The sequence below is a fragment of the Drosophila simulans genome, chromosome 2L, assembly GCF_016746395.2.
Source record: "Drosophila simulans strain w501 chromosome 2L, Prin_Dsim_3.1, whole genome shotgun sequence".
Classification (NCBI taxonomy): Eukaryota; Metazoa; Arthropoda; class Insecta; order Diptera; family Drosophilidae; genus Drosophila; species Drosophila simulans.
The window spans coordinates 3,668,893-3,696,505 of NC_052520.2; the positions used below are offsets into that span (position 1 = coordinate 3,668,893).

The 27,613-nt window shown below is 41.6% G+C and overlaps 16 protein-coding genes and 1 long non-coding RNA gene across 17 annotated transcripts in view; 7 read left to right on the forward strand and 10 right to left on the reverse strand.

The window, feature by feature from the left end:
• LOC6730896 (homeobox protein aristaless) overlaps positions 1–15,812 on the forward strand; it is a 34,903-nt gene extending 19,091 nt beyond the window's left edge. The window contains exons 3-8 of the mRNA XM_016179487.3: positions 463–554; positions 615–716; positions 6,101–6,202; positions 6,295–6,866; positions 12,475–12,632; positions 12,964–15,812. Coding sequence (XP_016023322.1) covers positions 463–554; positions 615–716; positions 6,101–6,202; positions 6,295–6,866; positions 12,475–12,632; positions 12,964–13,601 — 1,664 coding nt within the window. The 3' untranslated portion in view covers positions 13,602–15,812. The remainder of the gene's footprint in view (positions 1–462; positions 555–614; positions 717–6,100; positions 6,203–6,294; positions 6,867–12,474; positions 12,633–12,963) is intronic.
• LOC6730897 (male accessory gland serine protease inhibitor) lies at positions 14,243–14,738 on the reverse strand. Its single transcript, XM_002078025.4, has 2 exons — positions 14,610–14,738; positions 14,243–14,462 (listed from the first exon to the last, which is right to left on the reverse strand). The coding sequence occupies exons 1-2, from the start codon at positions 14,677–14,679 to the stop codon at positions 14,293–14,295; spliced, it is 240 nt and encodes a 79-aa protein (XP_002078061.2). The 5' UTR covers positions 14,680–14,738; the 3' UTR covers positions 14,243–14,292.
• LOC6730898 (male accessory gland serine protease inhibitor) lies at positions 14,833–15,367 on the reverse strand. The gene is made up of 2 exons (XM_002078026.4): positions 15,233–15,367; positions 14,833–15,171 (listed from the first exon to the last, which is right to left on the reverse strand). The coding sequence occupies exons 1-2, from the start codon at positions 15,309–15,311 to the stop codon at positions 14,984–14,986; spliced, it is 267 nt and encodes an 88-aa protein (XP_002078062.1). The 5' UTR covers positions 15,312–15,367; the 3' UTR covers positions 14,833–14,983.
• LOC6730899 (hemolymph trypsin inhibitor B) lies at positions 15,615–16,067 on the reverse strand. Its single transcript, XM_016179049.3, has 2 exons — positions 15,918–16,067; positions 15,615–15,850 (listed from the first exon to the last, which is right to left on the reverse strand). The coding sequence occupies exons 1-2, from the start codon at positions 15,982–15,984 to the stop codon at positions 15,681–15,683; spliced, it is 237 nt and encodes a 78-aa protein (XP_016023328.1). The 5' UTR covers positions 15,985–16,067; the 3' UTR covers positions 15,615–15,680.
• An 823-nt stretch (positions 16,068–16,890) lies between these two features.
• Positions 16,891–17,357, reverse strand: LOC27208402 (hemolymph trypsin inhibitor B). Its single transcript, XM_016183983.3, has 2 exons — positions 17,195–17,357; positions 16,891–17,136 (listed from the first exon to the last, which is right to left on the reverse strand). Exons 1-2 carry the CDS (start codon positions 17,259–17,261, stop codon positions 16,931–16,933), a joined length of 273 nt encoding a protein of 90 aa, XP_016023330.1. The 5' UTR covers positions 17,262–17,357; the 3' UTR covers positions 16,891–16,930.
• Positions 17,358–17,495: 138 nt separating this feature from the next.
• On the reverse strand, positions 17,496–17,913 carry LOC6730900 (male accessory gland serine protease inhibitor). The gene is made up of 2 exons (XM_002078028.4): positions 17,758–17,913; positions 17,496–17,701 (listed from the first exon to the last, which is right to left on the reverse strand). The coding sequence occupies exons 1-2, from the start codon at positions 17,822–17,824 to the stop codon at positions 17,520–17,522; spliced, it is 249 nt and encodes an 82-aa protein (XP_002078064.2). The 5' UTR covers positions 17,825–17,913; the 3' UTR covers positions 17,496–17,519.
• Positions 17,914–18,476: 563 nt separating this feature from the next.
• Positions 18,477–18,922, reverse strand: LOC6730901 (male accessory gland serine protease inhibitor). The gene is made up of 2 exons (XM_002078029.4): positions 18,771–18,922; positions 18,477–18,710 (listed from the first exon to the last, which is right to left on the reverse strand). The coding sequence occupies exons 1-2, from the start codon at positions 18,835–18,837 to the stop codon at positions 18,529–18,531; spliced, it is 249 nt and encodes an 82-aa protein (XP_002078065.1). The 5' UTR covers positions 18,838–18,922; the 3' UTR covers positions 18,477–18,528.
• A 564-nt stretch (positions 18,923–19,486) lies between these two features.
• Positions 19,487–20,077, reverse strand: LOC27206523 (early lactation protein). The gene has a single exon (XM_016179046.3). The coding sequence runs from the start codon at positions 20,010–20,012 to the stop codon at positions 19,620–19,622; it is 393 nt and encodes a 130-aa protein (XP_016023333.1). The 5' UTR covers positions 20,013–20,077; the 3' UTR covers positions 19,487–19,619.
• Positions 20,078–20,675: 598 nt separating this feature from the next.
• Positions 20,676–21,378, reverse strand: LOC6730903 (kunitz-type serine protease inhibitor bungaruskunin). The gene is made up of 2 exons (XM_002078031.4): positions 21,044–21,378; positions 20,676–20,967 (listed from the first exon to the last, which is right to left on the reverse strand). Exons 1-2 carry the CDS (start codon positions 21,261–21,263, stop codon positions 20,792–20,794), a joined length of 396 nt encoding a protein of 131 aa, XP_002078067.1. The 5' UTR covers positions 21,264–21,378; the 3' UTR covers positions 20,676–20,791.
• Positions 21,379–21,475: 97 nt separating this feature from the next.
• Positions 21,476–22,051, forward strand: LOC120284246 (male accessory gland serine protease inhibitor). Its single transcript, XM_039291152.2, has 2 exons — positions 21,476–21,775; positions 21,838–22,051. The coding sequence occupies exons 1-2, from the start codon at positions 21,712–21,714 to the stop codon at positions 22,035–22,037; spliced, it is 264 nt and encodes an 87-aa protein (XP_039147086.1). The 5' UTR covers positions 21,476–21,711; the 3' UTR covers positions 22,038–22,051.
• On the reverse strand, positions 21,886–22,640 carry LOC120284247. The gene is made up of 2 exons (XR_005543464.2): positions 22,556–22,640; positions 21,886–22,007 (listed from the first exon to the last, which is right to left on the reverse strand). It is a non-coding gene; the product is annotated as an uncharacterized LOC120284247 (long non-coding RNA).
• LOC27208531 (kunitz-type serine protease inhibitor conotoxin Cal9.1d) lies at positions 22,389–22,795 on the forward strand. The gene is made up of 2 exons (XM_016184099.2): positions 22,389–22,502; positions 22,566–22,795. The coding sequence occupies exons 1-2, from the start codon at positions 22,445–22,447 to the stop codon at positions 22,727–22,729; spliced, it is 222 nt and encodes a 73-aa protein (XP_016023334.2). The 5' UTR covers positions 22,389–22,444; the 3' UTR covers positions 22,730–22,795.
• A 90-nt stretch (positions 22,796–22,885) lies between these two features.
• On the forward strand, positions 22,886–23,342 carry LOC27208373. The gene is made up of 2 exons (XM_016183957.3): positions 22,886–23,026; positions 23,083–23,342. The coding sequence occupies exons 1-2, from the start codon at positions 22,960–22,962 to the stop codon at positions 23,280–23,282; spliced, it is 267 nt and encodes an 88-aa protein (XP_016023335.1). The 5' UTR covers positions 22,886–22,959; the 3' UTR covers positions 23,283–23,342.
• Positions 23,343–23,486: 144 nt separating this feature from the next.
• LOC27207967 (kunitz-type serine protease inhibitor kunitoxin-Tel1) lies at positions 23,487–23,909 on the forward strand. The gene is made up of 2 exons (XM_016183592.3): positions 23,487–23,586; positions 23,636–23,909. Exons 1-2 carry the CDS (start codon positions 23,520–23,522, stop codon positions 23,815–23,817), a joined length of 249 nt encoding a protein of 82 aa, XP_016023336.1. The 5' UTR covers positions 23,487–23,519; the 3' UTR covers positions 23,818–23,909.
• Positions 23,910–24,020: 111 nt separating this feature from the next.
• On the forward strand, positions 24,021–24,563 carry LOC123327044 (kunitz-type serine protease inhibitor stephenin-2). Its single transcript, XM_044922339.1, has 2 exons — positions 24,021–24,146; positions 24,209–24,563. The coding sequence occupies exons 1-2, from the start codon at positions 24,083–24,085 to the stop codon at positions 24,364–24,366; spliced, it is 222 nt and encodes a 73-aa protein (XP_044778274.1). The 5' UTR covers positions 24,021–24,082; the 3' UTR covers positions 24,367–24,563.
• Positions 24,564–25,701: 1,138 nt separating this feature from the next.
• On the forward strand, positions 25,702–26,196 carry LOC6730904 (chymotrypsin inhibitor SCI-III). Its single transcript, XM_016179489.3, has 2 exons — positions 25,702–25,900; positions 25,954–26,196. Exons 1-2 carry the CDS (start codon positions 25,819–25,821, stop codon positions 26,124–26,126), a joined length of 255 nt encoding a protein of 84 aa, XP_016023338.1. The 5' UTR covers positions 25,702–25,818; the 3' UTR covers positions 26,127–26,196.
• On the reverse strand, positions 26,187–27,557 carry LOC6730905. Its single transcript, XM_002078033.4, has 2 exons — positions 26,918–27,557; positions 26,187–26,640 (listed from the first exon to the last, which is right to left on the reverse strand). The coding sequence occupies exons 1-2, from the start codon at positions 27,009–27,011 to the stop codon at positions 26,426–26,428; spliced, it is 309 nt and encodes a 102-aa protein (XP_002078069.2). The 5' UTR covers positions 27,012–27,557; the 3' UTR covers positions 26,187–26,425.
• Positions 27,558–27,613: the final 56 nt, after the last annotated feature.

Genomic DNA, 27,613 nt, shown 5'->3' on the forward strand with positions numbered 1-27,613 from the left:
CCGCTGACGAAGTTGATGTTGTGGCAGTTGCCAGTGAGGTCACTGCACTCGTTATTGCAGTGTTACAGTTACCCGGGACGGTCGTTTGGCGCTGCGAGAGGAGCGGGGTAGGAGAGGCGGTCTCTTCGCTCCACGACTTGTGAGCCGAAGCAGGCAGAGAGGGAGAGCAAGAATAATATGAATAATATAATATATAATTTGTTATGTCTTTTGGATTCCCAAATTACAAAGCCTTGTGCTTCTTTCTACTTCATTTTATCTACAAATCTTGTTTATGATTCCTTCAAACATCCTTTTAAAATCCTGCTAAACTACTTAGTGCTCGGCGACGCTGGAGAAGACAAATCCCAGCTTAGTGGCACTCATGCTCCTACACCTCGGTGCAACTAGTTGAATTAGGAGGCTAATGCAACACCTCACGTGGCTAATACCTCTTGCTTTCTGCAATCTGCTATTCCCCAGATACCAGCTACTCGTATCATCCTGCCATACACGATGAGACTTTTGTCCGGCGGAAGCAGCGTCGAAATCGCACCACCTTCACACTGCAACAGGTAAGTCGGGGAAAACATAAAGCGCAATGAAAATGTTCTTTAATTTTTAATTTCGGCCAGCTGGAGGAGCTGGAGACGGCCTTTGCCCAGACCCACTATCCGGATGTGTTTACTCGCGAGGATCTGGCCATGAAAATCAACCTGACCGAGGCACGGGTTCAGGTAAGCAAAAGTATAACTCTTTTCCACCGATTTGCTGACCTCTTTGGGCCAAATTATGCAAAAATATGAAGAGTTGCGAGAAAAGTGGAGAATATTAGATGCGAAATTTAAGAAGTTGGCGAATTCATATCAAATTTCATAAGTATATAAGTGTAGGACTACCCTAGAACGGTCACGCCGCCTGATCAAAGCCCTTGGTCTTCTAAATCTCTCCTCCCATCTGGAACTTCCCCTTCCCCGGACCGATTAATAATGCATATGCATGCTGAACAGGCCCACAGATTCTGGGATTACCAACGGGTTTGGGTTTTCGGGGTGGCATGTAGCCAGCCTAATGCAATAAGTGTCTTAAAAAATATTTTCTATACCCAGAAAGCCAGAACGAGGCGAAGCGGCAAAATATGCAAAGTTCTTAAGCGTTAACAGGGAAAATATAAAAACATAAAATGCGAAAATAAAGTGAAGAAAAGTGGAAAGCAAATCGGTATCCTTCGCCGGTTGGAAAGCCTTCGTTCGTCAGCCGAATCAAATTGATTTTTCCATCTTGGAGTTGTAGAGGAGTTTTCCTTGGCTTGGAGCCATCAAAATGAACTGAAAATACTTCATACTTGTGTTTTTATGAAAACTGCGATCTTTGGAGATCAAATCAGTGTCAGGCAGTGACATTTAAGTCTAATTATTTCCACCTTAATCCAAGCTTTTCCGTTGCACGGAATGATTCTAACCTTTTTACATTATTCATGATTAATTTCGGGCAATTGTAGCCAAAATTAGAATCACTTTTCCGACACTCGAGCAAAGGCGTTTGCATTCAAATGCGAAATTAAGTCAGAAAAAGATTGTTCGCCGGCATATGAGTTTTCACGAAAGAGGTAAGTGCGAGGCCAATTTGCATGGGCTTGCAGCTGCATTTGTCAGATTAAAATGACAATTAGCGGATCTACTATGGGGGAAGTGGAAGCAGAGATCTCCGGAGATCTTGGGTGGGTGGAATGGCGAATCTCCGGCCACTCGAGCACGTCGTTTCTGAGGCCGAAAGCAAATTATGCACATGGAAATGGAAATGGAACCTGAAACAGAAGCAGAAACTTAATGAGGATGCCACACTAACTAGACACGTTTGTCGCGAAACCCACGCACACTTTGGTGGCTATTAAAACACTTTGGTGGCGTTACGGCATCCTCTCCATTTTTCTATTTCCGGCACAATTAGCCCGAGCTTTTTTTCCCAGGCGTAACCAGATACTTTCAATTCAATTTGCCGTATAAAAAAATGCTGGCAATTTGATATTTGTGAATATAATATACGGCAATGGGACACTTGTCGCAAACACGTGTACTTGTCAGCCTAACAAAATTACAAGTTAATAGGGTCGAAACCACCCTTCCCCCACCCGCAGGACACAACCTGCCAGTTTGTTACCAACTTTTGTGGTCCGAGTCCGAGTTTGCAGCGTCCGGATATCTTAAACGAAATTGCGGCGAAAATTGTGGAAAAAACCGAAAAACATTTCGACTGGACAGCTTAGTCTGGGATTTCGATAATGGAATGAATGCCAAATGTTTTGATGAGGGTGTGCACCGCCGCACCGAGCACTTTCCAACCGCATTCGCATTTTGACACATTTTTCGTTGCTCTTTCCTTTCTGTTTTTTTTTTTATTTTTGTGGCCCGCACAACGGCGTGGCGGAAATAAATTTTATAATAAAATTTATTATGTGTACTTCGCTTGATTCACCAGCATCCCCGGCACTCCGGTTTAGCCGCTCACTTGCCTGTAACCTGATACGTTTTCCACGGGATTTTTTCATCTGTCAATTTTTGATGCCCCGGATAAAGTCCGTGTCTCTCCGGTTTTTCCCTCTCGAGTTCAATGCAAAAATCATTTACTTAATGTATATCCCAGTGAGCTTACGGCTAAGGCCCGGGACCCAGCTGGATCAGGGATATATGTATATATATGTATATTCAGCGGACCCACCTGACAAGGACAAAGCACTTTGAAGTCGAGCTAATGCAGTAGAGCCTTCTAATAACTGATATTGATTGATAAATGAGTGGGAAATTTGATTTTTGAATGGAATGAAAGCGGGGAAACACACAGAGGGTGGAATAGAACTTACTCACAGGAAAATACTGTTGAACAGATTTGCATAGCATTAAGCGATGAAGTGTAAGTGGCTTACTTGATGAAAACTTCATGAAATAACTACTGTTTAGGAGGTGGCAGTCTTTAACTTAACGCAATGATTAAGTTTCAAAGTCCCTATCGACTGGCTACTTCCAATCAAATTCTTTGGGGCATGGCCATACATTAATAATAATAATATCGGCAATAAGCCCACTGCGCCCCCAAAACATTAGTTATCAATTTCCAGTCTGAGGCGATAAATAATGAAGTCGTTAACCCGATGCGATTACCGGTTCTCACATTTCCAACTACGCACCTCATACATAACTAATTCGATTAGAATTAATGTGCTGCAGCATGACAATTCGGCAGGGATACACCCACCCACCATGGAGCCACCCAATCGGAAATGTGGCACCACCCACTCGAACCACCGCAAAAGGGCTGCCACCGCATATAATGCCAATAATTGATAATTTATTATAATCACAGAGCTCCCAAGTGGCGATGTGAGAAACTGTTCGAGAGAAAAAACCACAAAAGATGATGAGGAGTTGCGGGAAGGGGGTGCAAGGAAGTGCACTGGAAAAAACAAAAATGAATCTTAGTTCTAGTAACTTTGCATCGGAAGTAGCTAAAATGAAATAATCTACTCATCTTAGGATCATCAATTATTCATAGCTTAAAAGTGATGAAGAAAGAGTTCAGAACTATTAATTATTTATCCAAGTGTACTGGGCTGCCTGTCAAATAATTGCATTTGCTCGAGTAATCCTTTAATGCTGATCCAAGCTGATGGCCGTCGAATCGCATCGAGTCCGCCTTATGTTGGCCTCAGGATATGGGCGGTTTTCAGGGGAAGGAACCGAGGATTCCGGGATTGCTGGGAAAGGGGTGGTGGTGTGCAGGGTGTTGGCTGCTGCGGTAGCCCAATTATTGTTGCAAAGGGTTCGGTTTAGCCGGCAGCAAAATGCGTTTGATATTAACACATCTGTTCATTCATTCCACTTGAGCTGCGTCATCGAGGTCCTTGGTTTCTGGTCCTTGGTCCTTGGCACTGAGTCCCTGGGTGTTGTTTGCATTGAGTGTTCCGGGATCGGAACAAACTGTTTGCGGAAGCTAATGGTGCGCACTTGTCCGTAATTACCCCGCAGACGACCTCCTGCATCCTCGCCCCTTTTTCCCGGATTTTCCCCCGGCTCCTGCCTGGTGTTTCTATTGTTTCCTTCAGCTTGTGTGTGTTGTTTTCCGTGTGTAATTCGCTGTTGTAACAACTTTGTATTGTTAACGCTACCCGCTTGCTCGCTTATTTGTTTTCGTTTTCATGGCAAATCGGTTTTTGTAACTTGCAACCGCAAAAATTGTGTTTGCCGAGTACATGAATAATTGTTTTGTTTATTGTTCTTCAAAAATTATGAGAAATTTACGTCGCTTTGGGCGTTAGCTTGGGTAAATAAATTACTTGAAGTGGGTTGAGGGGTTCTTGAGATGATTAATAAGAGGAGACATGTGCATTGGGTCGATATATCTAGGGAAAAATATAGGTAGTAGCTTAAAATTGGTGTTTGCCTGAATTAAAAATTAATAATTGCCACCCATTCATAAACAATTTACTTACCCGAAATCTACATAGTAAGGAATATAGCCGCTCCCTAAAAGTATGCCCTCTTTTCCCACAGACTTCAACTTGATATATTTCCCAATCCCGCTTGCCTTTCTTTTGGCCAATTTGAAGCACAATGCAGTTTGAAAATTCTATTTTCTATATATTTGAACAGGTCCTGTGACCCATCCACTTTGAAAAGTAATTCCAAGCAAAGCAATCAAGAAACTAAACCAAGCGAATTGAATAAACAAGAAACACGTTAAATTTGTGTGTAATAAAACAAAAGAAAATTGTGCATGAAATTATGATTGCGAGGGAGTGAGATGCCAACAGCCGGAGGGAGGGAGACAGACGCACACAATTGTTATTCATTATTCAATTTTTGCCATAATAACAGGAGCAGTCAGAAGGAGAAGCCGCTTTTATCGTTCGCTTTGCTCTCTTTCTCGCCGCATCTGCCTGTCTCTTTCTCCACCTACCCCCACACAGTACAGAGAGAAAAAAATTTATGCAGCCATATTTTATTGGTAATGTGCTTATGGCATAAATATTGTATTAAGTAACTGGTGGGCGTCACCACCAAAAAACGAGGAAGACTGGCAAAGTTCCGACCTCGCTGTGGAGGGTTGTGGGTGCTCTCTTTTTTCTGGGCGGGATGGGTGTCGGTGGAGTCCTCCCTTTTGGGGGTTGGATTGTGCGCAATTTATTGTTTGCCCAGCAAAAATACGGGAGCAGGAGCAGGAGCACACTGGGGAAGTCTGGGGAAACATGGCGGCTGGCAGAGAGAAAGCTGGAGAGGATGGGGTGTTCGCCTGGAGGGCAAAGTATGCTGAAATTGTTTTATCTGCGTTATGATTACAACAATGAAGCCAAAATGCCAACTTTTGCACAATGTCTAATTTGAATTTTGATTAGGAAACTTACTTGCACACATACACACACACGCACTCACACACAGACAGCACATAGAGAGTGATTTCCATTCAAGATGGCGCCCGAGTAGGAGGAAATCCCATTAGAGGGCGCTCTAAGCTGGGGAATCAACGCAAACCGGAACTAAAAGCAAACGAAACGAACGGGAAGTAAGGAAAATTGCTGAGGAAAGGGGGCGAAAATGGGGGGCACAAAAAGGAAGCACGCGCGCATAAGCAAGCAATCCAAAGGATGTGTCTAAGGATGCCGAGGCATTGTCTTGATTGAGCCTCATTAGAGCAGGGCGGCCATGTTCCATGTGTGTGTGTGTGTGTGAGGTGCCCCGCCCACCGGGAAAACTCCACCGTTATCGCCGCCATCCACCGCCCAATTTAGGCGCTGATTACGGGCCAAATTTGTTTTGTCTTTCTGGGGAAAATTGAAAATCTGATTTTGTTTGTTTACGTCTTAGATTGGCCGGAGAGACAAAGGGAAACGCAAACATTTTCATTTTTCGGGGTGGCGCAGCCACAGCAAATTGTTAAAGTTTCTGAGGTGGAAAATTTCATCTGTATGCGGGGAAAGTTTTTCAATTTTCCATTGGCTGGCACGGCAGTCAACGAGGCCCCAACTCGCCCCGTGGCATAAATAATAATAGACATGTGGCCATATCATGGCAATTTGCTTCGGAACTTTCTCAATTTCATTCGAGTTTTCCATTTTGCCAACCCGCAGGTCTGGTTTCAGAACCGCAGGGCCAAGTGGCGCAAGGCGGAGCGCCTCAAGGACGAGCAGCGGAAGCGGGAAAATGGAGAGAGCAGCAGCTCCTTGGATAAGGTAGTAAATTGAATTACAAGATGGCAAAGGACTCCTTAAAATTAAGCAATGAATATTTACTTATTTAAATTATCGCTTCTCTGCCTCTTCAGCTGCACGACTCCCGTGAATCCTCGCCAGACATAACGGGTGAAATAGACGATGACATGGATGACTTGCCGCCTCGTCAGAGGTCGCACAGTCCGCTGGCCAACGGGCAAATGGAGCAGCAGCACTCCCACTCGCATTCCCACTCCCATTCCCGCAGTCCTGGCGGCGGCATGCACCTGGACTCCAGCGACAACGAGCGTCCGTTGTCCTCCAACCAGCTGACCGCCACCCCGCACTCTGCCTCCCAGTCGCTGGGCTCCATCAGTGCCGGATCCCCCTCCCCATCGGGCATGCACAGGGAACGGGAGCACACGCCCCTGGTCGGAGGCGGTGGTCAGGGGCCGAGCAGCCCCTCGAACTCGCGGAACACCGACTCACCCATCGAGGTGGGCGGACCCATGTCCCTGACCACGGGCTCCAGGATGGCGGCCTCCTCCAACAATTCGGCCTCATCCACGCCCACGCCCACCACCCCACACGCCCCGCAGATGCCGCACTCTTCGGCGGCTGCGGCGGCCGCTTTTGGAAGCCACATTTTTGGAAACTTTGGAGGTGGCAGCAATGCCAGCGATAGGTGAGTCGACTTACTAAATGCATATTTTTGGGTATTATACGTTTTTAAGTGCACTGATTTAAGTCCGAGTAAAACATGCTAAGAAATCGCATTTAGAATTGGGATAGCCTAATTACACAATTGCAGCCAATAAAAACGAATCAAAGCATCCGGCGAAAATCAATTCGAAGCACTAACATCCAAGTCATTTATCTTCTGATTCACCCGCTGGCGAAGGATACCATCAGGATATCCATCTAGCATATCCCACATATGCCTGAGACAATGGCGGGAGTTCCGCCAATGATTAGACACTGGGCGCCCTCGGGATTGCACGTGTCGGCCATATCGATGATGACCGTCATCATTAGCGGGGGGTCGGCGATCTAATGGGGTGGGATTCTCTTCTTGGGACGGGGGCACTCGGAGGAGGAGACTGCTCTCTTAATGTTTCCGCTGGCGCACACGACATCCGCTGACCGGAAGTGCGCCAATGGAATTTAAACGTTTTCCATCCAAAACATTAAGTAGAACGCCTTCCGCTGCGCACGCCTGTTCAATAACCCGTGAGTCGGGAAAACCCAACGGGAAAAAGACAGAAAGTCGAGAATAAAGAGATAAGCGCCACAGGAGTCGATGGCATAAGTACACTGGGCAAAAAACTCTTTGCAAAACGAAATGAATTGAATATTATATACTCAGGTTCTTAGAGCTATACTTGCTGGAAAGAATATAATACAAATAAAATAACACACATGAAATATTCCATTTTAAGAGGGTTATTTAAGTGTCGAATAGTAGGGATATTAAGTTCTTTGTACCATTAGTAAGACTTTTCGCTGAGTGCAAGTCGTGTAGAGAGGCGAAAAACAAGGGATCGGGAGTCAAGAATCGCATTGTCCACCCGGCCAAGCATCTAATGTCATTACAGCTCTCATTGCGGTCATTGTCTGGCTGGCTCGCCAAGCCACCCACTCGCCCAACCCCCTTAATCAATTGCTAATTTAGTCATCGTCGCCGAAAGAAAACCAGAGGGGATTAGACAGAGAGGCAAGAGAAAGGAGAGAGCGAGATGGCTGCATGGGCATCGCCCACTTGGGGGTGACATTTTGTCGCAATTTCTTGTTTTGCCGGATTTTTGTAAATGTTTGCCAGGGGTTGAAAAGCAGTTTGTTTTCACTTCTCCTTTATTTTTTCCTGGCAGTTGTTTTTGTCGCAGCTTGATGACAAAATGCGACACTTGCCATCAATTTTATTGTTTGTTTGTCTAATTCCTTTGTAAGTGGAGGCTTAATGACACGCAGGCAATTAGCAGATCGTTGGGTTTATAATCGTTTACACTGGCCGACAAGGGGAGGGATCGAGTAAGGGTGCTGAAACGGATATAACGAGGGGTTGAATCTGTTGCCACTACAGAAGCTTAACAATTGGCTTACCAACTAATAAGTTTGGATATTTGTATTCAGCAAGTAACTTATCTGAAATATATTGATTAGCCACGAAAACTTCTTATAGCCATTCCATACTTTCAACTGAAATATATTTTGATTACATTATTCTAAGTCTCCTAGATACTAATCTTTATGATGCTCTCATATCTAGCCGTTTTTTTTTTCCTTCATTTCCAATTCTAAAGATTATTAACTCCGTTATTCCATTCGCTTTTAGCTATTCAGATCTAAAATTCAAAAATGCCCGGCCACAAGGCCATAAAAAGCTACTTGAAAATTAAATTGGGCGTAAACGAGGGTGTTTTGTTTGTCGTTTGAGTTTTTCTGCGGAGAGTCTAACCATATGCCACCAGCCCGAAAACGCACAAAAGGCGGTGGCTTGGGTTAGCTTCTTTTTTGCTAGACTTCCCCTCAAATTATTTTCCTCTGTCGGTGGGCGGTCTCATCAGACGGCAAAGAGGCCATGGGTGGGCAGATTCCGAAAAAAACGGGAATAAAAAGTATTGGCTCACATGTCAACGCGCTGGAACAACAAACATTACACCACAATAAAAAGAACAGGATCCGGCGTTGAGGACCAAGGACAGCCCACTGAGAAGGGGCACGCGTTGCGATTCCGATTGCTGAATCATTTCACCCGACTCCTCCTGTGAATCCGAATCCCTGCTGTTTGTGCTGCTGTAACGGTTGACCAAATCAATTCCCAATCTCGAGCACTCCGAACTTGTGACATCTCGCCTGTGATATTGTTATTCAAATGCCCCAGAACCGGATGTCCTTGCCATCCATCAGCACAAACGAATATCTCGATCTGAACTGAAGCGTATCATCGCAAGCATTTATCATCACATTAGTCAGGCATATTTTATGCAAATGGGGCAATCGCAAAAACTAAATAAATAATTATTTAGCACTAATCCGCACTTGTTTCGGTTGGCCAAGGTCGTCGACGGTGACGTAAGAGGAGACTCTTGAAGTTCGATCCATATTTGGCGAAAAACCGGTTATACACGGCCACTTAAGGGAACCAAAAACACAAAAAAATTATACAAATTATGCAACGACTCAAAAACACTTAAATGCAGTTTTTATTGCAAGGCTGTACTTAAGATGCGCTGGAAAAAAATATGCCAACTACAAGCAGTTGGCAAATAATTTCAAATAAATACACGTATTAAATATCTACAAAATCCATCGAAATATAATTTCCCATAAAAGGAGTCCTCAAACCAAACGCATAATCATTCGCTGGAATAAGTTTCCAGTTAAAAATGTTAATTGAATACCCGCCAGCAGCCCCAAATCTCTGAGCTCCACTCCACTTTATTCACCCCCGCCGCAAATTCTTTATGCACAAATAACTAAATATGTATGTTCATGTGTATGTAGCTCGGCCGTGGGAATCTACCCCGAAAATTCGCATAGAGAGGGCCCCAAATTATGTGTACCCACTTATAGTATATATAAATATCTACCCACATTCCAGGTGAAATTCAGGTGTGCGGATACAACGACCGCTTACGCTGCGCGCACGAATGCGAATGCTTGAATAATAAATTAAGCAAATATTTTAATATTCATCATGCAATTAAAATAAGCTGCCTTCGTGCTTCCAAACTTTTCGGGCAGCCTAATATAATAAGCATTATGTGGAGCCGCGAGGGGGGGATCCAAAAAGTTTCGTGGAAAAAGATACACTTTGCGGAAATTAAGTTTGCCTTGACGGCCAGATGCGGGAAAGCTAAGCCCGTGTAGGTGTTGATTGCTTGAGTTTAATTTGTTAGAATTGCGTAAAGCATTAAAATGTTTGCCCGACTAATTACACACACACACGCACACAAAAAAGGGGTGAATTTTCCATGTGCATGTCAAGTCGTGAAAACTTTATCCTTCGTTAAATGCAATCTGCGAAAAGTGCGAAAATTTTAAGAAAAACTTCTGCGGCAACTCAAGGTGGAAGCTGAGCCGGAGCCCCCAAGATTGACATTGACATAGCCCCCACTTTCACCCCATTTCCCGACTTTTCCTCCATATCTCTTTGCTGCCCGGAGGAAAAGTTATGTACTAACTAACGAGCTCAACGACAACACTCGAGCTTGTGAATGTCTTAATTAGAGAGAGAGGGAAATGTGGGGCGGGGGGTGGGGTCTATGAGTATAGCAATTAAGGCGGCGGCAGTTGAGTGGGCGTGGGACACGGCAAAGCCCCACATTCTCAGCTTCAAGCACTGGAAAAAATGTTATACCCTACATGTTTGTAATAGTCAATCAGCAAGTATTTTGAAACACTAACAACTAAAGATTTGCAATTTTTAATATATAATTATGAATAACTAATTATAAATATTCATCTGCAGTAAGTATGTATATCTCGCAGTGCAGCAAAGTCGCCTATAGCAATTAGCATATTTTAGCTAGTGCCCAAAAAAAAAAGCAAAGCGAAAGAGAGAGGCTTATCTGGCTAAGAGAGATGGGGCTGCCAGGGGTTAAAAAGAGGCGGCAACGTGGGGCAAAAAAGGAGAGAGCTATTCTAGAACGAAGCCCCGAGCTGCAGACTCTCGGGTCCATCCAGCATCCAACATCCAACATCTGCTGGATGTGCACATGCAAAATTTAATTACGACCAAAGGATGAGTGCTTAATTATACGCAAACATTTAAGTTTACTGCTTTTTTCGCAACTAGAGAGGGTTGGGGCCAAAAAGGGGGGAGGGGCGGTGCTGTCTACGCCCGAGTGTTTGCCTTCGTTGTTTTTCCTATGGCTGCTATTTGAGCTTTCTCATCTGGACTTTTGCTTTTTGGCTCGGAGCTTAATTAGGAGCCAAGGGGCAAGTGGGAGAAATGTATATATGAGATGAATAGTTGACTTTCCAATAAAAAGGATATTTCTACCAAAAATGCCATTAGTTACTTTAGAAGTTTATAGCTATTTTGAACTTTTGAGTTTCTATTAATGAGCCCTATAGCTTTCAGAACATAAACTTAAATTTTCTTAAATTGTGTTTAGGGATTTTCCAATCTCAAAGAGCGCTCTATTTGTTCCTTTTCAAGTTCTAACTCAAAATGAAAACAAAAATTGAAAATTGACAAAACCATCATTGTGGAACACAGGAAAAAATCCAATTACCTCATTGAAAATTCCGTTTCAAGCGGCCAAGCGTTTTGCGTTTTTCCAACTGCCGAAAAAAGCAAGGAAACGAGAAAAACTCGACAAAAATCACGACAAACTGTGGGTGGCTAAGGGAAAGCCAGAAACATGAGAAGCTTAGGAAAATGGAGGGGAAAATTGTTCTGGCAGGAGGACAAATGAAAAGTGAAATACGAACAGAATTAAAAGCGACAGTGGCCGCGACGATTGTGGTCCGTTGCTCTCGGTGGTTGTGGTCGCCATTCGCGAGGCCTGCCTGTCATTTTCCGCGCTGGAAAATCCTCGTAAGTCCCCCAACTCGATTAGCATTTCCAGAGATTTGTTATGACCACAGAGCCAGCCCCATCTTTTGCAGGAATTATCAAATTTTAGACACTTTTCCCTCGGCTGCCGCAGGCCTAATGTAAATTTGAACAAATGGAAATTGCATATTTTTTCACTTACTGAAGTTGAAGTTTCGCCGTCGTTGATTAAACGCAATTATTTCTAATAAAAATGTATGTATAAATTATGTTCCATAATTTTATTAATGGGGATTATGCGACTCATAGGAATTTACCAGTTCCACAAACGTTGTCTCACTTATCAATTAAAATTTTCAAATTGCATTAAATGCTTTTTATTGTTTGTTTGGCTGGGGTGTCTGTGTGTCTGTTTCGTTTTTTATTCATTCCCATTTGCCTTGACATGCGACTAAGCGTAATATTTCATTCAATTAAAACGATCACAAAAATGACAACTGGGTGTTGATTATGCCCCGCCCCCGCCATCGTGCATACAAAATATTTGGGTTCATTAATAATAATGCAATTACGCATAAAAATGTTTTAATTTATTTCAATTAAGCGTTAATTAAAACTGTGTTTGCTGTTTTTGTTTGCCTTGCGTGCTGTGGTGTTTCATTTTCAGTTTTTATATATTGTATTTACGCCTTTGATCTCCGCAAATAAACAGATGGTTCCAATTTTTCTAGAGCAGGGCCCATGTTATATAATTTTTAAAAACTTGTTTCTCAAACTTGTTTACTTGCAGCAACTGCGGCTTTCGTCCCGTTCTGAGTGAGCAGAGCGCCGTGGCAGCAGCGGCGGCGGCAGCGGCGGCCCAGCGGAGCGCCAACCACCCACCGCTTTTCCTGCCACCCCACTTGGCCGCCCAGTTCACCCATCAGCCGCTTTTCCCGGGCCTGAAAGGTGAGTCTGGCCAATCGATCAGTGGCAAAGTCAATCCGAATCACTTCAGTCTAATCAAATTAGACGGAGTGTAAGAGATACATCAAAATCAAATCTGCTGGCTTGACAAAATGTTAATTTAATAACACATTGCGTAGTACAACTTGAATTTAGGACCAGTTAAATAGAATTGAAAATCAGCTAATCCAATTAAAGGCAGTTAAGTGCAATTAATCTATTTATTTTGGTACTTTTAATTCGATATCAATCAAATCTGTAGTTTTTAACAATCAGAGAAAATATTTTGTACTTAATCTTAAATATATAATATATATATATTTCTTTTTTTTAGGCGTTTCTCCATTCCAGAGCCTGTGCTCATGCTGCTCCCTGAAGCCCCCGCCGCCACCGGGCTCATCGGTGGTGGCTCCACTGAGCATTCCGGTCAGCAGCAGCTCGGCGGCCAGTTCGCCGGAGTCACCAAAGTCCTCCGGCCAGGGCTCCGGTCATGATCCGCGGTCCAATTCGGTGGCCGAACTGCGGCGGAAGGCGCAGGAGCATTCGGCGGCACTTTTGCAATCGCTGCACGCGGCAGCTGCTGCAGGATTGGCTTTTCCGGGCCTCCACTTGCCACCCCTGTCCTTCGCTCACCACCCGGCCTTGGGGCAGCATGTGGTCAATCACAACAATAACAACACGATGAGAATGAAGCACGAGGCTCAGGACATGACCATGAACGGTCTGGGCCCGGGCTCAGGATCTGGTTCGGGATCTGGTTCGGCAGGAGGCACATCATCGGCCGCTCTCTTAGATCTGGCCGAATCGGCAGTGGCATATCAACAGCAGCAACATGCCACATTGTCGCCACCAACCACGCCCACGCAGCAATCATCAGGGGGCGTGGCAGCAACGGAGGGCTCTCCAGGATCAGGAGCGATCGTAGGATCGGGTTCATTGAATGGAAACGTGGTGTTGACCAAAATGGAATAAATAAAAGTTCGCAGAGGAAAATCGAACAGAGTGTGCAATGAAAAAGCTGGGTATTTTATTTTCTAGATTTATAGAATTGTACAAATTTTAAGCCATTTTCTTTGGTCTCCAATCAAAGTCCGAGAAAATCTTTGAAATGAAATACCCAAACCAGCCCGTTCGTAACAATAAACAATGAAAACATTTTAAAGTTTAATAGTAGAATAAGCTCTAGCCTAACTTTAATTGAACCAAGTATACACAAAAGGCAAAAAATTAAAAAAAAAAAGAACAATTAAACAGATGCACTTCAATAAAATCTTAGGTACGTTAGAATGATAATTAGCTGTTGTTTGTTTGTGGCAGTTAGATTGCGAAAAGATAACCCCTGATTGAACCCAACATAATCAGCAACAGCCGAGGAAAACTCCAATGATTAACAATATTAATTAAAACGCGAATGCATATGAACATATATACAAAATCTAATGCAATATATATATACATACCTATAAACTACAGCATATAGATATAGCTAACGACGAATCGAACACATATAGCCTAGCCTATGACACTGAATCGAACACTAAGTATAGTAACCGCCAAACCAATATTAATAAATATTAAACGAGTTCATAAAGAAAACAATAAAGATGATCACATTAGGATAACAAAACCGACCTTCCAACTTTATTCACGACTAAATGGGCACTTAAATTTTGCATTTCTCTTCGCATTCCGACTCCTTGTGGAAAAGGTTGTTGTTTCCTTGGCAGCCGGAGTATTGGAATGTGATGCACTCGTTTGTATCTGGGCGATACGTCCACATGGGTTGCAGGGAACGGCAAGTACCCTTGACGCCAAACTGCTCGCCACAGATTGCTGCAAGATCAGTTTGAAACACCAATTTTAGAAACACCGCAAGTTAAATAAGGGATTCGAGGCCATTCTGTACTTCAGATAGGTTTGTAGGCGATAGGTTTGCTAAGCGTATTTGCAAATTTGACCGCTTTCTCCGCTTTTACTTACGGTTTTTCAAAGCCGCAAAGGCTGATGCCACAAGACAGCAGATGAGGGCAAAAACGGCTAGGTATTTCATGTTGATTTTGCTTGGACTTGCGTTACTGAGATCTCAAACCGAACTGTTGACCGATCCGAGATGTTGGTCGCAATATATACTATAGGCCCAAACCGGATCGGTTATCAATCGACGAGGGTCAGGTCTCTTGAGCTCTGGTAAAAACAACAAACCTTGATGGTAGAGTAACGTTTTTATTTTGTTTGCAATTTTGCGAAACAAGATTGTCGACTGTTTGTTTTGGCTTTTAGGTTACAAGATTGTTTTGTTTTAGGTCGTGGGTTTTGCCCCAGATGTGAAGATGTGAACCTGTTTTCGTAATTCCTTAGTCCTTGCAGGCCTTTTCGCATTCAGTCTTGGTAGAGAACTGATTGGAGTTTCCACCGCAGCCACCGAAAATGAATTCGGTGCAGGCGTTTTTGGAGGCGTCATAGGTCCAGGCCGGCATAAAAGCCATGCAGGCAGCTCCATCCTGCGCCATGCCCACCATCGAAGAAGGCTGCTGGCACATCTCTGAAAGATCGGGAATCATCCATAGTTTTGCAAGCTCTGGGGCAATCCGATCCCTACTCACCCGGCTTAGCATGCACCCAAAAACGACTGCTGGACAGACTCAGCAGAAAGGCGATGGTTACAAAGCCGATATACTTCATTTTCGACAAAACTCCAGTTGAACTATGGTGGGCCAGACTTTGCCTCACCAGCGTTTTATAGAGGTGTACATATACGCAGAAATCGGCAGGAATATGGCTTTGGCTTATCTCGCAGGCCCGCCAGCCTTATATAGAAAGTGGGCAGATAGCTAAGAACTGGCACATAAGTGCAGATGTCAGTCCAGTAAATCTATTTGTACATTAGATAGTGAAGTATTATGTACTTCAAGCTTAGATTGTGCCTTCCCTTCGTTTCAGAAAGCTTCGTGCTCTTAAATGATGATTTGTAAGGCTAACTAAACGTTTCTCAAACATAAACGAGCATTGTATTGTGTTTCGTACATAGATACAGATATCTTTGTAGAGATATTACTCCACGCACTTAGCCATACACTCTTCCTGGGTCTCAAATGAATTTTTGTTGCCCTGACATCCTCCGTAGGTAAATGGAAAGCATACGTTATATTGAGAATCATAAGACCAGCGGCGGAAATATGCCAAGCAAAGGCCATTAGCGGCAGGGGGTAATCCACAGATTTCTACAAATAAAACATTAAATAGTTGAAATGGGGCGATCAACTATGAAACAAGGTAATTTGAGCTTGCCATTTTTCAGAGCCAAAGAATTGCTTGCAAGAGCGATGAACGCAAAAAGAAGAATCAGCAGCTTCATGGTGAAAAATATTGGGAACGTTTAACTAACTAAGTCAACAAAACTTTGAAGCCTAAGCAAACCGCGTCGCGTATTTTATACTCGTATTCATATCGCATACAGCTTTCCGTTAAGTGTGAACAATTTAGGATTTCACAGTCGTAATAAGTAATGAGGTCGAGAGGTGTTTTAAAATCTTAAAAATAGGAAAACCCAATGAAGATTAAAGAATCTGTAATGTAAATCTCTATTCTACAGATATTATAGTAAAGATATTACTCCACGCAATTATCTATACACGCTTCCTTCGAATTAAAAAAATTGAATCCGTTGAATCCACATCCCGTGTAGAAAACGCATTTGTTCGCTTGGGAATCATAAGTCCAGAACCTCCCATGTGCCCTGCAGCCGCTTCTAGAGCCATTGGGTAATCCACAAATTTCTACAATCATCAGTTGTTAAAATGGAGAAATCAGATGTCATATGAAATAATATGAGCTTACCATTTTTCAGAGCCAAAGAATTGCTTGCAAGGGCGATGAACACAAAAAGAAGAATCAGCAGCTTCATGGAGAAAAATTTGTGGACCCTCGGCTGTCTTAGGCAAAGAAATTCTGAGACCCAAAACGAAGCGAGTCGCGCATTTTATAACCATACAATTAGCATACCATTAAATGTGAACCAAATTAAATTTTACAGAATAAGCTAATTAGTTTCAGTTCGATTTTATCTTCCCAACTTCCTTCCCAACTTTGCTTGGTATATAACTCTCCTCCGAGAGTGGGAAAGGCCACAGATTTCTGTATAATATGGACTAAACTAAACCGTCCACACCATGTTCTGGGTTTTGTATAGCCTCTTCATTACAAAAAAAATGACCGCATACCGCCCAAGAACATTGAACATTTTGAAACAAACACAGAAAGATTTATATACTCAAGGGTTTTTTAATAATTATTCATGCCTTTTAGCACGATAGCAATGTATAAAAATTTACTTGGCACTTTTTATGGCATTTTTCTAGGGTATTGAAACTATTATCATTTCCAAGACAGCCGCCGTATTCAAATTTTCGGCAAGAATTTATATGTGGATAGTAACTGAACTTTTCAAAACTTCCAGCGCACTTAATGAAATCGTTGCCATTTGCTGCAGGCGGTTGTCCACAGATAGCTAATGAAAACGATTATATTACACAAACATTTTATTACATTTTATTAATTAAACTCACGATCTTTGAGACACCAGCTAACTGTCTCCAGTGCCAGCAGCAAACAGCCCAGAACCACTAGCCTCATTTGAACTTGAGATTCGAAAACAACGTCTCTCCGAATCCGTAGATCAAGTAATGCCCATCGGGAATGCAAAGTATAAATGTTTGTCCGGACTTTTAATATTTTGAATTGGGGTCTATCTTATACAATTAAAATGATGACCCAAGTCGGGGAGTCTCAATTCAGATAGAGCTAGCAAATCAAAAAGTAGCTGCGTCAAATTAAGTACATGCCCATGCCTAACTGAAATACATAAGCTTTCGATTTTTGATTCACCTAATTTTATTGCAAGCACTTGTCTTCACAGATTTCCCTCGAATCGAATCTATTGTTATTGCCTCCGCAGCCTCCGTAGATAAATTTGATGCATTCGTTTCGATCGGCGTCGTAGGACCAACTGGGTATATAGGCCTCACAGGAGATTATGCCATCTCCGTTTCGGGAATGGGCTAGACCACAGATTGCTAACAAAAATTTCAAATTACAAACCAAGTTGAGTTATGAACAGTTAGGAACCAACCACTTTTCAGGGCCAAGGCGTTGGCCACAAAAGCAACAAACACGAAAACCAATATCAACAGCTTCATAGTTCAGAGATGTTCAAAACCTTTAGCCGATTGCGATGAGAACAAACTGAACTGCTGAACGGCTAAAGTAGCTTTATATATAGCCACGCCATTGCATTGACTCTCCGCTAATCACCGATTCCATTAAACACTGTGATTGTACGACAAACAAATCAAGCTCACATACGACTGGGAAATCTCCACAAAAATTTGCACCGATCTATGTAAATATTTTTGCCGCATTGTTTACATTCGTCGGCTTCCCAGAAACGACTTTGTTTACTGGCCGCCTGAAAGGGAAAGCCCCTCACATTAAAATTGTATTATCATATGAAGTATACACTGAACTAAACAAGTATTGTAATTATGGATGTGTTTTCACTTATCGATAGGAAAAACGGTGTCACACTTACAAAGACCATGGCGAAAACTCCATAAAATATTTCATATGATGTGTGAGTCATTTGATAGGTCCATTTCAAAAGTGATTAAATATCCCACATAAATGTTTCAGTTGATACTATAATATAATAAAATAATAATAAAAATAAGAGAAAAACGATCTCGATTTAAGAATTTCTACAGTGCAAGGAAAACGAACAATGTTTTTTCTTTATGTGATGTAAAATGTGATGTTAAATGATGTCAAAGGTACAAAAAATCGTACAAAAAGTTACGTATCGAGAATCATTTATTGAATATTTTATATAGCATAGAGGTCAAATTTATTCCTTGCACTTCTGTTCGCAGAGCTCCTGGGATCCAAATCGGTTGTCATTGCCACCACATCCGCCGTAGATGAACTTTTCGCACGAATTGGATTCGGGATGATAGCTGAAGCTTGGCATAAAAGCGGTACACTTGATGAGACCATTGCCATCAACACCAGCGGGCAGTCCACAGATGGCTAATAGAAAGAGAATGTGAATTACAAGGGTTTCGATTTCCTGAGCAGCTTCCAACTTACGATCCTTGAGGCCGAGGGCCACAGCCACCAGGGCGAACATCAAGCAGACGGCAGCAATGAACTTCATACTGATTGCGATTTTGAAAACTATGTATATCTCCCAGCTTCCGTGGAACGACTAATGGCAATCGGAGGTGTAGCACTAGTTTATATACGCCATGCCGATAGGCAGATGGGAACTACAAATCGGCTGGGGATCTTATCTATGTGCTCATGAACTTTCGGTTCATTAACGAGTGCTCGTGAAATTGGTATATAAACAGACGAGACTTCGAGTACTATTTATGTGTTAGTGTTTGTACTGAAATTAATGCCGGAATAGCAAATAAATCTAGGAACTACGTTCTGAATAAAGTAAACACGATTAGGCACCGATTTGTCATTCGGAAGTGGGTTTGTCCGATTGTCTCCCAAATTTCATTTATTTACTCTTTTGCTTGTGTAATATATTTATACATTTTGTTTTCAGAGTCTATGCGACTTAAGTACACAGACACACCGGTAGGAAACATTACATTATAAAAGTAGTCATATTTTATCGAAATTATTGTTTACACTGTTTAGTTCCCAAGATTAATTAAGATCGTGTATTCATGACTCAAGTTTTTTTGAGTCGGACGGGTTTCGCAATTAATGACTTGCCACTTCTGACACTTACAAATGTATCTATTCACTGTACTGCTAGTACCAGGTGTGCGAATAAAACGAAGTAGATATATAAATCACAATGGTATATTTATTTAAAATTATAATCAAATTATTCAAATAATCAACTCAGTGAAGAAATGCTTTGAAAAGGCTGATGAAGTTGGATGACAAATAAATTACAAACTAAGGAACTACGATTTTTTAAGACGAGGTGCTAGTTTCTGTGGCCACTTCGCTGCTTTGTTCGGTGGTTGAGTCCGTGGAGGAACCCGCAGACTTTCCCAGACAGGCCTGTTCGCACTGCTCCTTGGACTCGAAGTTGTTCTTGTTGCCGGCACATCCTCCGTAGACGAATTCCTCGCAGGATTGAGTATCCACGTTGTAAGCGTAGCGGTAGAACAGAGCGAAACAGCGACCGGTTTCCTTGGGCTGATGGCAGTCCTCCGGCACAGTGAGCTCACTGGCATCCGGCAGGGGATTGGTCACCGCGGGATCATCCGCCTTCTCCACGACGACATCCGACGGAGCTGCCCGAATTCCGGCAGCCAGGAGCAGAACAGCCGCGAATACTATAAAGCTATATCTGAAGCACATTGCGAGTCCGTTGAGTGGATGATGAGCGAATGATTTCGGTCCGCTCGGATATTGTGGCTTAAATACAATCAGTCCGAACTGATTTACTCACGTACTATACTCACTCAACTGGGTTTTTGCCCACCGTTTTTGCCTCTTTTTGTGTACTTCATTTATCGGAGCGCCAGCTTGTTTGTCCAACTGATTCGTCGCCGCATGTAAATCACGGCGGTGCCTCTCTGACGTCTATATCCAAGTCCATTTCCATATCACCTGGCACTGACAGCTCTCGAGAAGCTTTCGCGGCCCAACCTTCAGTTGCAGTTCAACGCACCAACGCAAGTCAATCATAATGCTGGCCATAAAATCATATTCCAAGTGGCTTCCGGATCGGTGTGACAATTTTAGCCAGCCAAATCACGTTTAGCAGGCGGAATTGGAATCTAACTGAATTACCTATAAACTGGTTAATTGACGGCTGAAGTTTTTTGTGTATCTGTGTATCTAACGAATGGGGTAAGCTTTGGAGCTTCAGAAGAAATGGGTAAACTGTTTGGCTAAGAAATCTTCCTAATAATCATAATAAGCTATTTTCTAATAATCAAGTAATCTTCAATTTTTTATATAAGTGGGAAATAAAGCACTCAATTTCTTAATTCCAATTATACTAAAAAAAAGTTTATATTTCGCATTAGCAAAAACCCATTTCAAGTAATTATTTTAATATACAACAACAAATAATTTCATCTAGCATTTACAATTTGCAAACAATCTCGTATTTTTCGACCGCCATCAATGGTTCACTTTTTGGGGATACAAGCCTCCTCACAAGTTTGTCGGAATCCCCAACGATTGTCATTGCCTCGACATCCTCCGTACTTGAAGGTCTCGCAGGCTTTTTTATCCTTGTTGTAGTAGAACCTCTCTAGGCTCATGCGACATGGGCCAACCTCCAAGGGCTGCAGGCATTTGGGATCTATAAATTAAGGGATTTAATAAAGATCCAAGCTTTAGAAATATAAGTTTTCAGATTAGTTTATAAATAAACATACCTGGTACCAGTCTCTGTGGTTTGATTGTAGTTGTGGTTGTGGCGACTGCAGGCTTGATTCCCGGTGGATTTCCAGGCTGCACCTGAACCACAGCCTTCGGTTTAATATTGTTATTATTATTATTATTATTATTGGGAGTGGCTACTGCCTGCGTAAGTTGCATAAGACTTAGCAATACGAGTGCCCCGAGGCAGAGAAACTGGGTCACCCGCAGAAGCATTTTGTGCTTGGAACCTGATAACTGAACGTTAAAAGCAACGACTGTGAACTGAACTGGTCCGAATGTTCTATATTCCAGTTCTATATGCCGCGCTTAGACGACCAATTACGTTCAAATTAAATCATTTGCTCACTCTCTGCTCATCCATGTGTGAGTTAAGCTCGCATTGCGCATACGCCGTGTTGAACGCTGGCGAGATTAATTACTTCATTTCAACCGAGCAAACAGCACATAATAGCAACGCATTTTCGAACTCATAGTGCTCGCATAATAATACATACTTAAAATGAATAAAATAAACAAAAAGCGATACCCTATCACTTAAAAGAAAACTGTAGACTTTTCAAATTAGGCACACTTTAAGCCCGGTTATTGCGAATTATAGAATTATAAAGACATCTTCCACTAGAAAGTTCTTCAATCTAAACCAAGTTTTACCGGGAAAAAGATGTTTATCAATATATTGTATTTATTCATTGCATTAGCTGGTGTTAATGCGGAATCAGCAGATGGTTAGTGTGTATTTCATCATTATATAACACTCCCAAAATGTGTAAAATAATTATATATTTAGAAATCTGTCAGCTTACGCCTGCGGCTAATGGCTTTGGAAAAATTATGTCCTGCGCACACTACTCCAATTGGTTTTCCTATCACCCAGACCAAAACGAATGCCTGGAGTTCTCATACGGAGGCTGTGGTGGCAACGAAAATAGGTTTCAAACTAAAGTAATTTGCGAAGATCTGTGCAAAAATAAAGCTGAGCAACTTTGAATAACGTCATAAAATTCTGATTGTTATTTATTTATAATATATTAAATACTAGCAGGTATTGATAGCAGATATTCTTTGCCGTGCGATGGAATACCCTCATGGTGTTGTAAAAAGATTGCCTACTTTTTGCTGGCCTTCTTTTTTGTGCTATTCCTAACTTTTGGCAGTCTGCATTTTTAATAAATAATTTAATTTTTGTAGTTTTAATACAATTATTCCTTTTCATACCCTAATATCATTAACACAATAATTTACTTCCCATTTGCATGGCCAATATTTTACATAATTCCAAACCCAATTAATTAGTTTCGGGTAATTAATAAAAAGGATAAAGGTAAACTTATTGCCCGATGTTGGTAGTTTCAGCAGAGTTTTTAACGTTGATTCAAAATATACACACATTGAGGATGAAAGTATATATTTTGATCTGTACAATATTAGCTTTAACGGCGGACATAAATGGCAGTGAGTTCAAAGGAGAACTATTCATTAATAATTAATACTTAATAATGTAATACCTTCTCTCAGCGGCTTGTAATCTTGAACCTTTTGTCCAAGGATCATGCCTGGAATTGACAGACCTCTATTCCTATGTTGAATATAAAAACGACTGTGTATTCTGGCAGGGATGCCTTCTAAATGGAAATCATTTTAGCAAAAAAGAGGAGTGCGAAGACATGTGCAAGCAATAAGATTTGTTTTCAATTTTGAGGAGGAGTGCGAAGACATGTCCAAGCAATAAGATTTGTTTTCAATTTCGAGGAGGAGTGCGAAGACATGTGCAAGCAATAAGATTTGTTTTCAATCTTGTGGAGCCCCCGTTATTTGCAAACAAATTTTAAATATGTAATATCCAGAACTAATTCTATTAGTTGTCTATGTATAAAAACACTCTCAGTTGATCAGAGCTCGTTGTTTGGAGATGAGGTCGTTTTATATATTTGTCTTATTAATTTCCCTTTTTGGGTTCGAAATGGGATATGGAAATTGTAAGTTCCAAAGGAAAACATTTAAAATCATTTTTAAAAATATTCCTTTCCTCCAGCTGTCTGCCATCTTGATGCCACTTTCTTTGGATGGTGTAGAAAAATCAAGAGTGGATTTACTTTCATAGCTTCCGCAAACAAATGCCGTAGAATTTCTGGCCAATGTGATGCAAGGGATAACTTTTTCGATGACAAAGCATCCTGCGAATCAACTTGCAAAACAAAATATTACCTTGAAATCATCGAGCGAGAAAAATAGTCATTTATATTAGAATGTGCAAGGTACAAATATATACTTGCTCTCTATCTTGGGAACTAAAATTACATTCTATTATTCGCTGAAAATATGTTCAAGAAAAAATTGCAATCAGAACCGAATTGTTTCCTAGCAACACCTGAAGCTAATTTAATTAGTTAAAGGTACTTCCTATTTTCAGATATTTTCAGTCTATATAAACCTGCTTCCATTTTCTTTGTGTTGTTTCACTCATTGCTAATGAGATCGTTTTGTGCTTTTGTATTATTATTTACCCTTTTAGGGATTGTGATGGCATATAGAGATTGTAAGTGCTATGAATAACACTTTTACTCAGTCTTTTTAATTTCACTTAGCTCCTGACAAGTGCTATCAGTCCCCTCGGTCTTATGGACCTTGTAATGTCAAGGCCCATGGATACACCTATGATTCTCGTAGAAATGTATGTCGTCGAATTGTTCTTCGGTGTATGGCAAGGGGCAACTATTTCTTTGACAAAGAATCCTGCGAATACACATGCTTAAAGTATATTCAGTAACATAAATGTTTGTACATGCCCTAAGGATGCATTTGTTATTAGAAAGTAAGAACAGACTATGAAATACAATTATAATAATATTAATATTCAAATATCGACTATGAGCAATTGGTTTTGGTCTCCATGGTATATTTCTTTTCAAGGTTGAACCAATTTAATTAGACACCGATATTACAAATGTTTTTATTTTTATTGTCGTTACACCAATTTCAGAATATTAATATCATCAAGCTAGGAAAAAGAAACCGGAATTAAATATATAAAAATGAGATCGATCTACATGGCGCTCATTTTATCTTGTTTATGTGCTTTGATAACCGCGCAGAACCGTAAGTTTTATGAAATATGGTTACTCCATATCGTTTTTGACCCAAACATTCCTGTGTTATAGCCATCTGTGGCATAAAGGCCTCTTTTGTGGGAAAGTGCAAGGGTTTCGCCTACATACCGAGGAAGCATAGGTGTGTAAGGATAACTGGTGACTGCTCCGGAAGGGGTAACTTCTTCAAACGATTGGAGGACTGCAAAGCCAATTGTATAGATATTTGAAGATCATAGAAAAGGGTAACAGGACGTACAGTTTGGACAAATTACATCTTGAATTTGATAAAACTGAATACCAATACATAACGTATTTCACTCCTCGATGGCCAAGTGGCACACCCCAAACTGAGCCATAAACTGCAAACAATTTGCATAATAAATTCGAATGTCAGGGCCATGTCCAATAGGTCCATTTTCCATTATTCTGTGCGTGTGTGGCACTTTGTGGGGCTCATTAAAGTTGCATTGTGTGCTGACAGGATGGGAAAGGACTCAAGTTCTGGGCAAGGGCGATAATTAGAGCCACATTAGGGCCAGAACGCTGGACAAGCCAAGATGGTCAGCAGGAGAAACAGAAACAGAAACTGAAACGATGCCAGGTGTTAATTCGCAGTGCAAATTGAATTATCGCTCGGCGATGATGATGTAACGATAATTCCAATGCTCGAGGAATGCCAGGAGTTTGGGTCCTGTCAAACTGCCGTGCTATTTATTCATTAGCACACATGAGAGGGTCGAACATTTCGGGCCTGATTGAGTGGCCAAAATGTCAGATGTGCGGGGCGACAATTCAGTTAGCTGTTTAATTTGCCTGAAATAATTGAGCCCCGGACGTTAATTGGTCCCCGTCGTCAGTAGCGTTTAATTACTAAATTAGAGACATATTTGTGCAGTTGGAAGAAACGCCAAAACGGCATCTATTACTTGGCCAAATGAATTATGCATAACAAGTTGGACACTCAATTTGAGAAGGGCATTTTCAAGTGCAAGACTTTTCAATCGGTTCCCTTATTTGATTGGCAGCACCTCCAAAATAAAGATCTGTAATATATTGTTTATTTTGTTTCAATATCATGAGTTGCACTGGTTGAAGTTGAAAGCGAATCTTAATTGAAATTGAAAACGCGTTTCTCACTGTCAATCTAAACACCTTACCAAGTCGTAGTTGATTGCAAAGTATTGGCAGAGCCGCTTTTGTTGCTGTTGAGCTGCCAATTGAAATGCGGAACATGTTTTTTTTGCCTTCTGCTCAGTCTTTTTACGTCATCTCCGCGAGCGTTGATTTTTATGGGAGCCACTGTAGGGTATGTGATGGGGAGTTTCGATTATAGCACCCAGCCTGTCGGCAGAATTATATTTCATATTTACAAGGTACGAACATTAAAATGTTGGTTAACTTATACATAAACAAATCAAAATCGCGAGACCTAAGACAGCTAATATGAAGGGCATTCCACTTTTGCTTTGGCTTAAACCATTGCCACTTGTTAACTTGGTCAATGTTGAATATTGGCAACAAAAAGTGTTATAAAAACGAGTATGAGGTCTGAGCATTTGAAGGCATTTGTAAACACAGAGAGCCTGGTTCAGTGAGTTGTGGGCCCAAGAACGTGACGGTTGAGTATCGCTGCAAGTGGAAGTCGAGAGGACCTCCGATCACCACCAAGTCTAGATGTCATGATGCCGGCTCATTGGCAGTGGCTTTTGGTTGGCCTCCTCCTGTTGATTCCGCACCATTCAGGGGCGGCCTCCAAGAGAGGTAATGGCACCCACTAATCGGTGATATCTATATAATCTGTATAATCTGTGTAGTGAAACTGTGCCTGCAGCCCATGATCAGTGGTCGGTGCTTCGGATACGTGGAGAGCTATGCCTACAATCCCATAAAGCGCCACTGCGAACCCTTCATCTACGGCGGATGTGGCGGTAATGACAATCGATTTAGCACCAAAGCTGAGTGCGAGTTCAACTGCCGTGATATTTGAGAATGTCAACTGAAATGTCACAGTTACAATAACTACGATTGAAATTAAAAACAAAAGACATAGGTAAAAACTACAAACTGGTGGTTATGTTTTCATATATTCTATGTTGTGTTATTGAGGCAATATCCTAGATATTCATTCAATCTTAGGGTTAGAAAAGTTCAAGCTCCAACTGGGTTTTCAATGTTTGTAAGTATGGTTGGTTTGTAACTCAAAAATAAAAATATAATAATTACATTCCACTAAATAAGGCACGTGACAATTAACAACGAAGGGTATTTTCTTTCCCTTTGGTGCATTCAATGTGATGTTTCATTGGCCTTTGAGTGGTTGCGCCGCTTGATGTGCCGCGGATTGTTGCAAATCTTTTCGCAGTCTTCGAGGGTCAAGAACAGCTTTCGATTACTGCATCCCATGTAGCGACAACGTTGTGTCTCCGGATCGAAAAATATGCCCAGGGTAGTTGGGCTACACAGCCACACGTTCTTATTCGGCGCCGTCTGGCATGCATCTCCTGGAATAAATATTATATATATTACAATTCCAGCGTTACATTTAGAAAAATATTGTTTTTCCAAGTATTTAAATCATTTTGGTGCATGCATATAAATTAAGCTGTATTTTTAGGTAGTTTCATTTAAAATGTTTAAGATAGGTTAATCCGAAGTCATTGCCCTCAGAATTTTGGCATTGACAGGTTGAAAAACAAAAAGCAGATAACCCAACACCATTTTGATTTTGATTTTTCAATATTTTTCCTCATTGATTATGAGAATTCTTTGAATACTTACGAACAACCGCCTCTGCAGTGAATGGTTGGTCCAGGATAACGGCCAAAATCACACAAAATCCAATGATGATTCTTAGCTGACTGTAGTTGGCCATTTTTACAGAACTTTTGAAAGTTCTCTGGATGGATAGCGATGGAGTCCTCTGACTCAAGTTGGTCAACTCTGTAGAGCAGCTCTGCTTTGCTCCCTGGCCCCGATGATGTCAATCTGGTTCAGGACAAACACAAATGCGCAGCAGCTCGCCATATATAAGAGGCAGTGCGGAATGTGTCCGATTCTAGAGTGATTGAAAGCCTATAGTATATGGATGATCGGCCGATCCGTCTGCTTTTCTTATTTATTTATTGTCTTTTTGCAATTTCGCTGGATTTTATGAGTTTTTTATACTCGTCGCACGGCAAAGTTCATCTAGAGTGCAAAAACCCAGTCGAAAAAATGCGCTAAGTCTTTGTGGCAGCTGTTGGCAGTTGGGTATGCAGATAGGGAATACTCTAAGGTTCTATTGCAACTTTTCTTGGACTTTGCGCAGTTTTGAATTTCTGAAAATTCTTCGATGGATGAAGAAGCGGATTTGGTTCACCACACACTTGGTCACTGACTAAACGGCTAGTCGCGAACTCGACTTGAAGCCTCGAACAAAAGGCATCCGAGGCACACATTTGTAATCGGAGTCGCTCTGCCAGCAGCTCTGCTGCT

Coding starts and splice junctions, on each gene's coding strand:
- LOC6730897 (XM_002078025.4), bottom strand. CDS start 14,679: ATGAAATACCTAGCCGTTTTTGCCCTCATCTGCTGTCTTGTGGCATCA. Junction 14,463..14,609: donor CTTTGCGGCTTTGAAAAACC/GTAAGTAAAAGC, acceptor CTGATCTTGCAG/CAATCTGTGGCGAGCAGTTT.
- LOC6730898 (XM_002078026.4), bottom strand. CDS start 15,311: ATGAAGTATATCGGCTTTGTAACCATCGCCTTTCTGCTGAGTCTGTCC. Junction 15,172..15,232: donor TTGGGTGCATGCTAAGCCGG/GTGAGTAGGGAT, acceptor CCGATCTTTCAG/AGATGTGCCAGCAGCCTTCT.
- LOC6730899 (XM_016179049.3), bottom strand. CDS start 15,984: ATGAAGCTGCTGATTCTTCTTTTTGCGTTCATCGCTCTTGCAAGCAAT. Junction 15,851..15,917: donor TTCTTTGGCTCTGAAAAATG/GCAAGCTCAAAT, acceptor TTTTATTTGTAG/AAATCTGTGGATTACCCCCT.
- LOC27208402 (XM_016183983.3), bottom strand. CDS start 17,261: ATGAGGCTAGTGGTTCTGGGCTGTTTGCTGCTGGCACTGGAGACAGTT. Junction 17,137..17,194: donor TAGCTGGTGTCTCAAAGATC/GTGAGTTTAATT, acceptor CGTTTTCATTAG/CTATCTGTGGACAACCGCCT.
- LOC6730900 (XM_002078028.4), bottom strand. CDS start 17,824: ATGAAGCTGTTGATATTGGTTTTCGTGTTTGTTGCTTTTGTGGCCAAC. Junction 17,702..17,757: donor CGCCTTGGCCCTGAAAAGTG/GTTGGTTCCTAA, acceptor AATTTTTGTTAG/CAATCTGTGGTCTAGCCCAT.
- LOC6730901 (XM_002078029.4), bottom strand. CDS start 18,837: ATGAAGTTCATTGCTGCCGTCTGCTTGATGTTCGCCCTGGTGGCTGTG. Junction 18,711..18,770: donor GGCCCTCGGCCTCAAGGATC/GTAAGTTGGAAG, acceptor TCTTTCTATTAG/CCATCTGTGGACTGCCCGCT.
- LOC27206523 (XM_016179046.3), bottom strand. CDS start 20,012: ATGTGCTTCAGATATAGCTTTATAGTATTCGCGGCTGTTCTGCTCCTG.
- LOC6730903 (XM_002078031.4), bottom strand. CDS start 21,263: ATGCTTCTGCGGGTGACCCAGTTTCTCTGCCTCGGGGCACTCGTATTG. Junction 20,968..21,043: donor ACCACAGAGACTGGTACCAG/GTATGTTTATTT, acceptor CTTAATTTATAG/ATCCCAAATGCCTGCAGCCC.
- LOC120284246 (XM_039291152.2), top strand. CDS start 21,712: ATGTTTATCAATATATTGTATTTATTCATTGCATTAGCTGGTGTTAAT. Junction 21,776..21,837: donor TAATGCGGAATCAGCAGATG/GTTAGTGTGTAT, acceptor TTATATATTTAG/AAATCTGTCAGCTTACGCCT.
- LOC27208531 (XM_016184099.2), top strand. CDS start 22,445: ATGAAAGTATATATTTTGATCTGTACAATATTAGCTTTAACGGCGGAC. Junction 22,503..22,565: donor AACGGCGGACATAAATGGCA/GTGAGTTCAAAG, acceptor ACCTTCTCTCAG/CGGCTTGTAATCTTGAACCT.
- LOC27208373 (XM_016183957.3), top strand. CDS start 22,960: ATGAGGTCGTTTTATATATTTGTCTTATTAATTTCCCTTTTTGGGTTC. Junction 23,027..23,082: donor CGAAATGGGATATGGAAATT/GTAAGTTCCAAA, acceptor CCTTTCCTCCAG/CTGTCTGCCATCTTGATGCC.
- LOC27207967 (XM_016183592.3), top strand. CDS start 23,520: ATGAGATCGTTTTGTGCTTTTGTATTATTATTTACCCTTTTAGGGATT. Junction 23,587..23,635: donor TGTGATGGCATATAGAGATT/GTAAGTGCTATG, acceptor AATTTCACTTAG/CTCCTGACAAGTGCTATCAG.
- LOC123327044 (XM_044922339.1), top strand. CDS start 24,083: ATGAGATCGATCTACATGGCGCTCATTTTATCTTGTTTATGTGCTTTG. Junction 24,147..24,208: donor TTTGATAACCGCGCAGAACC/GTAAGTTTTATG, acceptor CCTGTGTTATAG/CCATCTGTGGCATAAAGGCC.
- LOC6730904 (XM_016179489.3), top strand. CDS start 25,819: ATGATGCCGGCTCATTGGCAGTGGCTTTTGGTTGGCCTCCTCCTGTTG. Junction 25,901..25,953: donor AGGGGCGGCCTCCAAGAGAG/GTAATGGCACCC, acceptor TAATCTGTGTAG/TGAAACTGTGCCTGCAGCCC.
- LOC6730905 (XM_002078033.4), bottom strand. CDS start 27,011: ATGGCCAACTACAGTCAGCTAAGAATCATCATTGGATTTTGTGTGATT. Junction 26,641..26,917: donor CACTGCAGAGGCGGTTGTTC/GTAAGTATTCAA, acceptor TATTTATTCCAG/GAGATGCATGCCAGACGGCG.